The sequence below is a fragment of the Lygodium microphyllum genome, chromosome 9 (assembly GCF_053477565.2).
Source record: "Lygodium microphyllum isolate KBCC chromosome 9, Lygodium_microphyllum_v1.1.10, whole genome shotgun sequence".
Lineage (NCBI taxonomy): Eukaryota > Viridiplantae > Streptophyta > Polypodiopsida > Schizaeales > Lygodiaceae > Lygodium > Lygodium microphyllum.
In genome coordinates, this window is record NC_141143.1 from 146,785,567 (window position 1) to 146,800,678 (window position 15,112).

The 15,112-nt window shown below is 37.8% G+C and overlaps 1 protein-coding gene across 1 annotated transcript; it reads right to left on the bottom strand.

The window, feature by feature from the left end:
• Window positions 1-2,197: 2,197 nt before the first annotated feature.
• Window positions 2,198-3,312, bottom strand: LOC148031683 (uncharacterized). The gene is made up of 2 exons (XM_087685788.1): window positions 2,871-3,312; window positions 2,198-2,722 (listed from the first exon to the last, which is right to left on the bottom strand). Exons 1-2 carry the CDS (start codon window positions 3,196-3,198, stop codon window positions 2,679-2,681), a joined length of 372 nt encoding a protein of 123 aa, XP_087541914.1. The 5' UTR covers window positions 3,199-3,312; the 3' UTR covers window positions 2,198-2,678.
• Window positions 3,313-15,112: the final 11,800 nt, after the last annotated feature.

Sequence of the window (15,112 nt, forward strand, 5' to 3'; positions counted from 1 at the left end):
TAGGAAATTTTGAAAGGATGTAGGAAATTCTCTCTTTTGATGTGTAATTCCCTACTAGTAGATGTATAGATCCCCTACTACTAGAGGTGGCGAATCAGATTATCATGTTATCTTATATAGGAAATTTTGAAAGAATGTAGAAAATTCTCTCTTTTGATGTGTAATTCCCTACTAGTAGATGTGGGGAATTTGGAGGGAATTTGATTCCCTAGTTATATGTAGGAAATACTACATATATAGGAAATATCAATGAATTTCTTACATTTCATAAAATTTGCTACATAGGGAATGATTAAAAGTTCCTTATGAGAGAGAGATGTTTGCCTATATGTAGGAGTGGAAACTCAAATGTGAGATAGCCAAATGGATCAAAAATGTTACATTATTCATGGCTCATAGTACATGCACTTATTAAAGGTTTTGCTTTGTTAGGATTGCACCCATTTACTTATGATTTTAGATTATGAAGATAAATGCTTGCAATAAAATCATGCACACAACTTAAGTCTTATGCAATATCTAGACGTAAGCTTAAAATCATTACAATGAGAAGGTGAGAATCCAATGCTACACATAACTCATGGTTTTTGCACACTTCTATGTACTACACATCATGAAGTTGGGCCTTGTTATTACATCGAGATATGCATGCACGATTCAACATGCATATTGCAACTCGAAAGCCACATGAAAAATAATATAGTTACAAGTTCATAATTTTACAATAGGAAAGTAAAAGAATCCAATGCTACACCATTCATGGTTCTCACCCTTCTTAATACACCATTACATAATAAAAAAGACACCATGATTCATGGTTCATGTAGCCGTTTCAATTCATGATTCAGGTGAGAAAAAAAGAGAAATGATGTTTCATGGTTATTGAACTTGGATCAAGTGTGATCTGAATCTTTACCAATGACATGATTCCTAATGGAAGGAAAGCAAGACACACCGATTCACGGTTCATGTATTCACATTCTATATTGAAGACATGATGGTCCATGGAAGGATACATCAATTCATGGTTCATATAATCACATTACAATATTAAAGGCAAGATGATTCATGGTTGATGCATATCATGATTCATGGTCATGGGTCTTGCCTTTCTCATATGCATAAACATATTAATGAAGACATGAAAGGATAGACCATACATCATGATTAAAAAATCAAACAACAAATACAATATGATACATCATATAGTTCATGCACTTCTACTCACACACTACTTTGATTTATATGACATTAAAGACACAATGGTTCATTGTCACTCAATTTACATAAAAAATGACGACACAAAACATAAATACACAATGGCACACCATAGCAATGCATGGAAACTCGTCAATTCATGGCTCATACACGATTCTTAGCACACCCCAAGAATGCATGAACACTTCTCAATTCTTGTTCCACACACTCAAAATGAACCATCAAAGTCATTGACTTTGCTTCATGGTTGATATATTTGCATGAGAAGAAAGATAAAATGGATTATGTTTCACACACAAAGATATGATTCATGGTTCGTGAATGTCTTGATTATTCAATATGGTTCATATCCTCAAGAGATGACAATAAACTGATAAGTTGGTTCTTGCAAGAATGGTTTATGCACAAATACACAATGATTAGGTTCATGAATGTCTTGATTATTCAATATGGTTTATATGCTCAAGAGATAAGGATGAGCTCTACATAGATAAGTTGTTCTTGCAAGAATCCTAAATTTCCACTAAATTATTGCAAGAGATAATTTATGATTTATCAACCAAAACATGAGGACGCCAAGATCACCCACTTCTTGATAAGTGGGTTCTTTGAATTCTTGATGCGCTTGTGCCTATCAAGTGGGATCTTGCGATTCTTGATGTAGTCGCAAAAGAACAAAGACGTGGTTCATGCACAAATACAGCACTATGATTCATGGTTCGTTGTGGCGCTTATTGGATTATTCATGGTTCATGCACAAGGACGTGATAATTCGTGACTCAGTCACAAAGAAAGGCACGAGGATCTAGGATTCGTAGAGGACACGATAATGCACGATTCACGATTCACGATTCACGATTCATAATTCATCAAGCAAGACGTAAGGGTATGCATGGCCTTCACGATGCGCTTACATAAGAAGAGGGCCCATGCAGCTCTTGACGCACTTGAATGGGAACCCCAATCTATTCAACTGACAGTATTTTGTGGCATACAAAATGAACGAGATTTGCATATGAGCAAACACACGGATTGGTGAAGACTAATACAGACGAGAGAAGCCGAACATTCTAAAGACTCGATATAGACAGCAACACCCAAATTATTTGTAGCGTGTGGAACCACGACATGACAGAACTTGATTTTCGTACGTAGAAGCAAACACAGAGTGCACTTGCATGTCCGTTTGACACAGATTATTGAAGACTGGCACGTACAAGAGAAGCAAGGAAAGACTAAGCATACACGAACTGTTGCATCAATTTCAACGTGAGTGCAAGGCCTTTAGTTACTGCTTGAAAGCACCTTCAGAGGATTGACAATATTTTGTAATTGCGCTCTAAAGAACCACGCATTTTGCTGCTTGAGAGCAGCTCGACAGGCTGACACTTTTATTGCTTGACAGCATCCAGAAAGGTTCATAATTTATTACACACCAAATTTGTCGCTGGAGAAGAGTTTTACCACCACCAAAAAGGGTCGTCGTTGTCATCTGGAAGCACCTCTGCGACATCACTTATAATTAGTTAGTATCCGATGACTAGAAATATTGATAAGAGCATGGCGTATAATTTATAGTGACAGCTCTCGTTGAATGAGGTTACGTTAGATGCGTGGTGTGGGGCAGTAGTAGTACTCGGCACGGAACTTACCCTTGGGCCTATAAGAGCGATGACATTGACGAGGTTGAAGATTGCAGGCCTCTAGAAGGCGGGAGGCTGTGAGCTCAACTCGCTGCCGCCCCTGTTTCTGCTCGTGCTCATAAGTGAAAGCATAAATGAAGGGTTGCGGATATCCAAAGGCCTGACGCAAGGCGCAGCAACGGTCCCGAGGAGGAATCCTCTGCATGCGCTCGCAGCACTGCCTGGACGGGCCGCGGCCCTGCTGCTGCAGCTCTGCAACATATAAATACTCGTCACCATCAATATACTCGTCTGAGGCGCTGAAGGCCGAGCTGCTGGCCGGAGGCTGCTGCTCCATGAAGTTCTGGCATGCTTGTAGCCTTCTCCTCCATTGCTGCCTCCCCTGGTAATCACCATCCCTAGCCTGCACTCTGATGATCCGCCCTCCTTGAGTATATCTCGGCCACCAGCTTCGGACGGCCTATAAGGACTAGCCTCTGCAACGCTAGCCACTAGTAGCATCGGTAACAGTAGGAGGCATGCGAGGACCATAAGTAGCTTGATCTCGACGGCCATATTGGCGTCGAGATTAATGATCGATTGATGATGATCTGAACGGGATATTCAGCAGGACGGCTGATCATGTGATTAATTATCCATCCATCCAGCGTGCAGGGCTTATATACTCAAAATCAGACGGGCGTTCCTCATGCGTGCCGCCGCTTCTGTTCCAACTCTAAATTGACGTGGATGATCACGACATGCCAATCTGGGTGGCAGTTTCCCATGCATGTCTTATCCCACCCTATGTATTGCCGACTACTTCTGCAGGTGCCAGACTTTCCAAAACCTGCCCGGTAATGACATATTTGTGTGATGTGCACCCCTAATTGAGGCATCCACATCATCGCGACCAGCATTATGTTGCACATGCATGCCCGGTAGCGTACATGTGTAGAAATCACTTTTCTAGCAGCGTACTAAGGAGACCTGTTGGTAACAAGGCAAATAGTTGAGATCGTTAGTGCTTCAGCCAATGTTGGGCTTCCTTTTACGAGGTGTGAACCAATGGATCCCGGGTGATTGGTCGAGATTGATGTTCCCCCCCTCCCAAAACAAGCCCCATCAGCTTCTTCTGCTAGAGTGGCATAATGCACTAGTGGTGGCTTTCTTGCAATACCCTAGATTTTCTTCACGCGAAAAGATATCGGACTGTATTAAATAACGATATGTTCCACTAATTCCAAAAATCCTAAAAAAGTTATGGCCGATCTAGGAGGCTAGCCAAGCACCCCATGATCTTAGCCAAATCATTCAAGCTAATTTTTCTCAACTTAGAAGGTGCTTCCTAGAACTAGGGGACTTTATGAGAGCAATTTTTGCCCACACCACATGCACACATATACCATCAACAAGGCCTCTTTTCTTCAACTTCTTACTTGTAAATATTGCACCCACCATAGTCTTCCAAAGAAATACTATATTCTTCAAAGGAAGCCCTAAAGATCAATTCTAAATTAGACACTCCTTGATCACTTCTTCTTGAAGGTTGATTCCCCATGGATCACAAATTGTACTACTATTGAAACAAGATTTCACTATAAGGTTTAGGGTATTGGCATTCACAGCCACTCAACTCTTCCTCCCTCCAAGATTGATGCTGGGAATATTAGGATTTGTGACTTGATTCCTACGCCTAAATAGTTCAAAACTTTCAAATTTTGTTTCCAATATTGCTTGTATGAGGTAGTTAAAGCTCTCTCCTATCTAGCCTAGTGAAAGGACTTGAGAATCTCTTAGGATTAATCCAATCCTCAAAGTTGCTAAAGCCCAGCTTGACTAAATGTAATCCCCTTCTACTCACAATTGTTGCTAGCTTGGGGGGGCTATGGCTCCATGACCAAAACACATTGTCATTTGGTTGTAAATTTCTATCCACCCTATTCCATATTGCTTCACCTAATTAGAGGCTCCTCCAACAATTCAAAAGTGCAGCAACAAACCTAGTGACCTTGACTTTAAAGATTGCCTATGTTGAAAGGAGATGCACTTCTGACAATTTTTAGTTGTCATAAAGAGTAGTATTTTCACATGCTCAAATTCCGAATCTTTATCCTTATTCTTGGCAGCTTTTACAATGCACTTCTTCAAGGCCTCCTTTGATTGCCATACGGTCCATCATGCAGACATGATATACCCACCTTTTAAAAAAACCCTCTTCCACCCAACTCCCCTTTGACATGGTTTTTTGAGGGGGGGAGGATGTGCCATGTCGTGGAGGGGGGGTTTGGGTGGAGCAGGTTTTTTTTTTTTGGGGGGGGGGGGGGGGGGCATGTCAAGGGGGTTGGGTGGAGCACTGCTTTGTGGGCAAGGGGGAGTGCAGCATGTCATGAGGGGGTTGAGTGAAGCGCGGTTTTCTAAGGGGAGGGGAGAGAGATGGTGGGCGGAGTGTGCCATGTTGAGGGGGGGTTGGATGGAGCGGGCTTTTTTTGTAGGGGTTTGTGCAATGTGAGGGAGTTGGGTTGGGTGGAGTGAGGTTTTGGAGGGGGGTGTGCCATGTCATGGGGGGTTTGGGTGGAGCTTGGTCTTTTGCAGAGGGGGGTGTGCCATGTGATAGGGGGTTGGGTGGAGCGGGGTTTTATGGGTGGGGGTAGGGGAGGAGTGTGCCACGTCGTGGGGGAGTTGGGTGGAGTGGGCTTTTTTCTAGGGGGGTGTATGTGCTATGTGGGGGAGTTGGGTTGGGTGGAGCAAGGTTTTGGGGGGAGGATGTGCCATGTCATGGGGGATTTGGGTGGAGCGGGGTTTTTTGAGGGGGTTGCAAAGGCTACATAATAATTGCGACTAAATAGCAATGAACTCAAGGAACACCCATGTGTAACTCACTTAGTGATGCATTCTATGTCATGTTTTATAATGTGTTTCACAATACCAATAACGACCACATTCTAAGAAAAAAATAGGGGTGAAAACCCAAGCGTGGCATTAACAAAATGAAAACGAGAAAAAGTGAGAGGGAGAGAGCTCGAAGCTTTGAGAGAGAGAGAGAGAGAGAGAGAGAGAGAGAGAGAGAGAGAGAGAGAGAGAGAGAGAGAGAGAGAGAGAGAGAGAGAGAGAGAGAGAGAGAGAGAGAGAGAGAGAGAGAGAGATCCACCAGCACCGCCTACAGCACCACAACTACCATTTGCAAGGAAAGAGGAGAGGAGTATGAAGGAGACAATTGAGGGAAGTTGCGAAGGCGAAGGGTTTCTTCTTCAAGCCCTTGAGTTAGGTGTATTATTTCTCCTCTCTTTATTTTTGTAGTTTGTTCTCTTCTTTTTATCTTCTTATTTGTGAAGATATGCATTGACACAAGGAACTTTTAATCATTCCCTAGGTCAGAAAAAAAAGGAATTCCCTATAGATTCCTTGCTTAAAAATACACATAAGTAGGGAAAGTAAAAGGTGGGAAAAGTTGAACATTTCCTAGTAAAAGTAAATAGCGAATCACATAGGAAATTTTCTATATAGGAAAATTTTCCTATACAGAAAAATATCCCTACATTGGAATATAGGGAAAATTTTCTATGTTGAAACATAGGGAGATTTTGCTATGTGAGAAACTTCCTATGTGATTCCTTAGTTACTCAAGTAGGAGCTGTTTCATTTTCCCTTATCTTTACTTTGCCTACATATATATATTTCTAACTAGGGAATTTATAGGAAATTCCTTTTTTCCCCCGCCACCACTGAGCTCTCCAGGGTGTATCAAGTGCAACCTTATTCAAGCACATTACATCATAATGCAAAAATAATGGGCATAATACCAAGCACTCACTTCGCTTCTACAAGTGCCCCACATTTTGCACACATATCCACAATGTCATTGTCTATATAAAAGCCTTCAAGCCACAAAGCAAAGATTATGATAATTGAGGAAAGCCCTAATGGCTATATCCAAATAAAAAAGAAAGTTCTTATTCTACCACAAGCTCTAAAAATGCATAAAAAGGAGGTACTAGACATTAGAACTTCCTCACCAAGCATGCACTTTTAAATGTGAAAATTATATACATGCCCACCAACACAGGTGTGAAAAGCAAACCTCTTAATTTTTAAAGTCACTACGTATGGACCCTTGGCATTTACCTTTTTCCCATCTCAGTTGGTCCTAGGTAGCTGCATTCTCTAGGCAGTAGTTCTTGTTGCAAGTGTAGTTATAGATCTTCATAATCATTCACCCTTTCTTCAAAAGAGAAAAATGAATTATCACTCTTGTCTCATTCCTCCTATTCTAGAGTTGAGAGATAACTACCTTTCTATAGTAGACCATAGCGATAGTCACGAACCATGTCATTTGGAGTAGCTTTAAATGCTTGCTCTTGACCTTTAGACATAGAAATGTGCACATCTTGATTGTGTTTATCTTCTTGCTCCAACTCCTTGCACTCACTGTCGTACTTTATCAATGGTTCAAGATGCATTTGTGTACGAATCTCAAATTGCCAAACATTCTCGAGAAAAATGTTGCCTAGGTTCCATATGTCACAATGAAGAGGAGTAAACAAACTAAACATATGTATTTTAGCATATGGAAGCTAATGAATTGCTACTTCCTAGTCAAATTTCCTTCAAATGTACAAAAGGGCTTATTACGTTAGTAGTAGGAGAGTCTTCCTCTCTCTAATATGAAAGGTGATTTAAAATAAACATGGGCAAGATTTGTTGAGATTCATCCATGAAAATGCAACCAATTGACTTGGATCAACAACAATTTTTTTGTCAAAATATCTCTAAAGAAAAAACTAAAGCTTCAATACTGAGCAGGGTGTTTGGTTCCAAATTGTAAAAAAAAGAACCGTAAGGTTAACAATTTTACCACCACTACTAGAAAATAATATTTAGAAGCTAATATGGTAGATCACATCTTATAACATCACAATATTGATCCTTTTGAACATTGGGGACTTGTTGGTCCTCATAGTAATCCTCATCTTGCTTTCAACAACTACAACTATAAAACCTCAATGCACAAAATAATGAAGAGAAGCTCTTTGAACCAACACCTAGATGCTTGATGGATAACTCATCAAGCGACATAAACCATCTCAGTCAATAACTTACCAAGAAGCCTTCTATGTTATACTAGCACACACTACAATTGTGGCAACAATCCATGTGGTAACAAAATGGGGATGTTGGCAATGGGCACCGTATCTTACAACTAGCAAGTGGGGGTTATAACACATCAATCCATTGGAGTCTGGAAGGGAGGTTTACTAGTTCTCTCTATGCATTTGACAAGCATATTGTGACAACTAATGCACTTATATAATATGGAAAACCACAAAGGTGTCACTCAACACCAACACTATACTCCAGCTTATTGATGCCAAACCGTAACACAATAATATTTTGAGATTAGTGAAATCTTCACTAAAGCAATAAGTTTGAAAGAGAGTCCCAAATCAGATACAATATGGTTCTTGAATTCTGACTATGTAGGAGAACACAATTTGATAACTATGGCAATAATAGGAATAACAACAAAAGTATTGTGCTAGTCTTTAAGATTTTATCAGAGTTTAAAGAGGGTTACCCTAAGCTAATGGCCATCAAAGCTGTATCCTCTATGTATTGAGCATCTTTGAACTCTACAATGATTTGACATCACATATATAAGCCAGCACACCAAAGCAAGCTCAAAAAAGAGTAACAAGATGAAAACACACATGATTCTTTATCTAGGGGTGTGGATCCAGCACGTAAAACATCCTTCTACGAATGAGACAAGCATTCTTCCTAATACTACTATCTTAGATGAAAATGGTTTCTTTGTACTAGCAATAATCTATTTAGTAACCTATTCTCTAGCTTTTCTAATAACAATATCTATTGTATGGCCGTACATGCATGTCCTTTGGCAATCATGTCTTCTTCCTAGATCTTGATGCCTCCAATTCATCCATGAAGCATCACCAAAGACCTGTGATGACCCCTCCTTGTAATTACTTCAAATTTCAAGCCTCATCCCTAGATCACAATAGCCACCTTGCAACCATAAATTAGCACCCCTTGGTATTGATCAAAGACTATTGGAGCTATATATAGCTCACCCTATCTAGACAAGGTCTCACTTATATATATGTAGATTGTGATTAGTATGAAATAGTCTTTGGGAATGTATATGGGATGTTTCTTCTCTCTCTCTCTCTCTCTCTCTCTCTCTCTCTCTCTCTCTCTCTCTCTCTCTCTCTCTCTCTCTCTCTCTCTCTCTCTCTCTCTCTCTCTCTCTCTCTCTACGTATCTTCTCTCTATACATCTCAACATGGTATCTGAGTTATCACGATCAACTACAACCAATTCCTTGAAGAAGACAATAAGGAAATATACCTATGTAGTATCTCTTCTATTCTTGATCCATGTCCTTTTGATGCTTAAATTTGATGTATTGTAAATGTTACGAGCATCTTATGTTATGAATTTTAAGCATAGAAGAAGTTCACACGATCATGATCGGTTATCATTTAGATTACAGATATGTTGAATTGTAGATATGCCTTACTTGGACACCCTAAAAGTATCTATTTGGGAAACTCTTAAGGAAATGCCTTTCTCAAGAAAACCAATTTTTTGATGTGCTAGGACTCATACGTTTTGTTGTTAGCAAATTTGTCCTCAATTTGGAGTTTTGTGTCAAAAGTTATGTCAATTCAAGTAAAATGGACTTGAAACAAGAAAAAAAACTTGACAATAGCTTTTCATGTAGACTTCTACGACACATGTTTCATCATGATTACTCACACTTGTGTTTATGCATTTTGGCCAAAATTAGCTTGATCATCATCTATTCTTGACCAAAAAGTGAAGTGATAATGTTTTGAGTGCTATTCCTATCTCACATTTTTTTAATTTTGGGTCACTTTATTTGTGCCCATGTTTCATCTATCTTGGGTCTCTTTCTTTTGGAGTATGCTTTTTGAACTAAACATCTTTCTCTATAATATAGATTTTGTGTACGACTTGTTGTGATGCACTTTTGTTGTCATTTTGTATATGGTGTGCAGATTTTGTGATCTCATATTTTACATATTCCCTCATCTAGCCATGTCAAATTCTATAATCGTAAATGAATTTTCTTCTAGACAACATTCCGTTCCTCACTTTCAAGGACAATGATTCCTTGGGTGGAAAGTAAAGATGCTGCTAATTCTTGAAGGCAATGACTTGCATGATATTGTTCTTGGTAATTATGAATGTCTCCCTCAACCAATTGATTAGGCTCATGACAATACCCTTGTAATTGAAGCACCTATCTTTGAGGAATGGCAAACTATTTATAATGAATGGGTCAAACGCGACAAAGCAGCTCATCGATATATTATTTATGCTCTTCAAGAATATCTTATGCTTGATGTATGTATTCTTTCAACCTCACAAGCTATATGAGAGTATTTGATAGCAAAGTTTGAGAAGAAATCTATTACAAAAATACTTTATCTTTGTAGTCAACTCACTAAGTTACAATACAATATTGAAACTTCTACAATAATACATATGGACTCATTCAAGAACATTACCAACTAGCTTGCTACTATTAATGATGCCATTCCACGAAAGTAATTGATAACATAGCTTCTTGACAGTGTAAAGGATCTTGCTTATGATAGTATTGTTACCATATTATCTAACAAAGATGGGATCAATTTTGATCAAGCTTGTATATCTTTGATTGAATATTCACAACAACATGAATGATGACAAACAAATCAAGGAACAATTATGATCTCACAAGAGGACACACATTCAAAACAAATCGACCAAGCTTTACTTTCTCCAAGGCATCCCTTTCCATGCTATACATGTAGGAGTCATTGTGGTGGTAATTTCTCTTGTCTTAAGTTTTTTAACAGACATTGTTCTTATTGTAATAGAAATGGTCACACTACATATGATTGCTAGGCAAAGCAATATGATGAACAACATGGTATTACAAATAAACAAACATGTTTATCCAAAGATTATTCTCCTTGTGACTATTGCAAATAGAGGGATCATCCAACCAATCTATATTTCAAGAGGCATTTTGATTCAAATCATAATAGAGTATATGCTCCTACACATGATAACACTATTGAAGAAGCAAATTGTGTGAGTTTTTCTATCTCCCCGGAAAGTATACTTCATGTTCATGATGGATCTCTTTTTATTATTGATTCTGGTGCTACGAGAAACATGACATATTAGTCCCAATGGTTACATGATTATCACTCTATTCCTATCAAGAAATTGGTTTATATTACACAGTTTGTCAAGTCAAAGGTATAGGTGATTTATATCTCGGTACTCTTTCTTCAACAAATATTATGTGTGGAGTTTTACATGTCCCACATCTACAAAGGAATCTTCTTTCAATTGTAAGACTTGTGGATCTTGCTCTCTTTGTTGATTTTGATCATACCAAGTGTCACATTTAGAAAAATGGCCAAACCATAGCTGTTGCTCCTCGAGATGGTAATCTTTTTTAGTTATCTTTAAATGAAGATTTTGCAAATTTTGTTACATCTCCTAGCAATCTTAACAGAAAAATATGGCATCATCTCTTTGTTCACTTTACTTTTTCTAAGCTTGTTGATCTTTATCAGCATGACCTTTTTAAAGGTATGGAATTCAAAGCTTGTCCTCATATCGATATTTTTGAATGTTGTGCACTTGGAAAGAATTTTCGCAAACCCTTTTCCATTCCCCCAGAACTCATTCTAAATATTTGCTTGATCTTATTCATATTGATATTTGTGGACTTTCTACTCCATCAAAATCTCAATATCGGTATTTCATGATTTTTATTGATGACTTCTCAAGATACACCACTATTTTTCTCTTGCGACACAAATAAGAAGCTTTATTATCTTTTAAGCAGTATCAAAAAGCTACATAACTTTATATTGGTTATCGCATCAAGAAACTTTGCAGTGATAATGATGGATAATACATTTCAAATGATTTTGATGATTATTGTAATAATCAAGGTATTCATCATGAATATACAGTTCCCTACTCTCCTCAACAAAATGGTATTATTGGACATAAAAATAAGACTATTCTCAATGCCATGAGATGTTTGCTCATTCATTCTAGCTTATCTCAATGTTTCTGGGCTGAAGCAGTCTTAACAATAGTATTTGTGCAAAATCATCTTCCTACAATGGCTCCTTTTAGTAAAATACTGATTACTACTTGGATAGGTGAAACTCCTTCTATTTCATATTTTTGAACTTTTGGATATATTTCTTATATTCATGTACCCAAAGAGACTCGCAAAAAAAATGATCCTCCTAGTTTGAAATTTATTTTCATTGGATATTCAAAAATTTTTAAGGAATACAAGTTTTATGATCCATCTTCCAAGAAGGTAATCATAAGTTTTGATGTTATTTTCAATGAGAAACTTATGGACAACACATGGTCTCAGAAGGATGCTAAGGTGGACATGGTCACTAGAGGATGTTGATGTTACAAAGTCATTGCTCACTTCTTTTCCTTTTCTCTATGATGATGAATCTCCTTCACGGGATAATGTTGACTCTTCAAATCAGGAGTCACAACCTACACCTATTGTTTCTGGTGATGACCTTGGAATTGATCTTTATGTTCATCTTCCAATTGATAATGTGCATGGTACTTGTCATGTTTATGATATTGATATTCTTGAGAACGCTCTCCATATTTGTGTAGACTATAACTCTTATAGTGATGCCATGTCATCCCCACAAAAGGAACAATGGGAGGAGGCCATGGAAGCTGAGTATAAATCTCTTCTATGTAAAGGTACATGGATTCTAACTGAGTTACCACCTAGAGTACTCCTATTAAATGCAAGTGGTTTTTTAAAAGACTAGAACAAAAGAAGATGGAACATTTGACAAATTCAAAGAAAGGCTAGTTACCAAAGGTTTCTCACAAATTGCACGAGTTGATTATCAAGAAACTTTCTCACCTGTTGTTTGTATTATCAACATTCAGATCTTGTTAGTTTTTGCTATTGAGTTTGATATGGAGGTTCACCAAATGGATGTGAGAAGTATTTTTCTAAATGGAAATTTAAAGGAAGAGATATACATGGAGCAACGAGAGGGATTTGTAGTCAAACATAAGAAAAATCTTACTTGTAGACTTGGTCGGGCACTCTATGGTCTCAAACAATCTTCACGAGCTTGGTATCAAAAGATTGATCTCTTCCTTACACAATAAAGTTTTATCTCTTGTTCTTTAGATCCTAACTTATATGTCAAGCATTGCAATGATAGTTTTATTATTCTTGCTCTATATGTGGATGATACCATACTTATTCTCGTAATGATCTAAACTTCCTTCAACAAGTAAAGAAGGTTTTATCTTTTGCATTTGACATGGTAGATTTTAGGGACATACACTCATGTCTTGGTATTCAAATTCAACGTTATTGAGAAAAGGGTGTTTTATTATTGTGTGAAAAAAAATTGATTGAAGATATTATTCAAAAGTTTGGTTTGGGTTCTGCACATATCCTACTAGTACTCCTTGTCTTGTGAGCTCTACAAAAACTCTCACTTTTTGCAGAATGATGGACAATTAGCATTACATCAGCTTATGCTAATATTTTTGGATGTCTTCAATTTGTTGGCTTAAATTCATGCCAATGACATTCTTTTTGCTAAAACTTTTCTCGGACAACATCTTAGTTCTCCATGCCTTAATCACTGGACTATAGCTAAATGAGTTTTGAAGTATTTTAAAGGCACTAAATATTTTGGGTTGGTTTATCAGTGCCAACAAAACTCTGATTCTTTGCATTCACTTTAAATTTTGGGTTATCGAGATGTAGATTGGGTAAGCTCTCACTTATATATGCATTTTACAAGTGGAAATTGTTTCTTTATCAATGGTTGTCTTGTTTCTTGGGCTAGGAAGAAACAACAACGTGTTGTTGTTTCCACTACAAAGGTTGAATATATAGTTGCATCTTTAGCAGCTCAAGAGTTAGAATGGTTTTGACAAGTTCTATCGGATATTGGCCATCCTCCTCTCTAGCACACCACATCAATGTGATAACCAAAGTGCTATTAGTCTTGCTAAAGACTATGTTCAACATAATAAGTCTAAACATATTGCAGTGCATTATCATTATGTTTGATATGAAGTAAAGAAAGGCACGATCATGATTGAACATTGTCCAAGTGATCAGATGACTGCATATGTAATCATCAAAGGACTCAATGAAGCACGCTTCACACTGTTGCACTCGAAACTTGGAGTTGTCTCAACTTCAATCTTTGGGAATTAATCTACCATGACGTTGTAGTGCCATTGTACATACTCCTTGTAGGCACCATACACTTCACACTTGCACATACACCTCAGACCACATGATCATCTTTGTGCATACATATTTAGTTTCCGTTCACATGCATGGATTTAGTTTACATGCACACAATAATCATTCTTGACCATGTTTGTACATTTTTATATAGGGGCTTAGGTTTTTCCCTTGTGCTCCCCAAGGGTTTTTCCATTTGTAGCTAGAGACATTTGTGTTTGAGTGGGCGTGTTGGAGCTGTATATAGCTCACCCTATCTAGACTAGGTCTCACCTATATATATGTAGATTGTGATCAATATGAAATAGTCTTTGGGAGTGTATATGGTGTGCCTCTTCTCTCTCTCTCTCTCTCTCTCTCTCTCTCTCTCTCTCTCTCTCTCTCTCTCTCTCTCTCTCTCTCTCTCTCTCTCTCTCTCTCTCTCTCGTGTCTGTATATATCATCTCTCTCTACACCTTAACACAAACATACATCCTTAAAGCCCTAGGGATGATCTCCATCCTATCAATCTCAATTTAAGAGTTGATCAATAATCACCTTCTAATATATTCTCTTCACCTTTTTGCCTTATAAAATAATGTTCTAGGCAAATGATGTACTCTCCATTGATACTAAATTTATTATCACATCCAATCATACCAATCACTTAAGTTATGGTAATCAGTACCTTGCTACCATGCTAGCTCAAAATTTTGTAGGGCTTACTCAACAATCATTCTATTTAGTTTAATATATCAGTATTACTTGATGAATGCTCAACCTTGATAGTCAGCTTGCTAATCACACAATAGATCCTCTCTCTTCCTTGTAGAACCTTGTCCATAGTCACAAACTTGGAGTACACAAAATTTGCAACATCCCTAGCTACAAGCAAAATATTTTCTCAAAATAGATTTTTAAGCTTTATAGAAGCTTCCCTTCTCAAAATTGTAGGCCTACT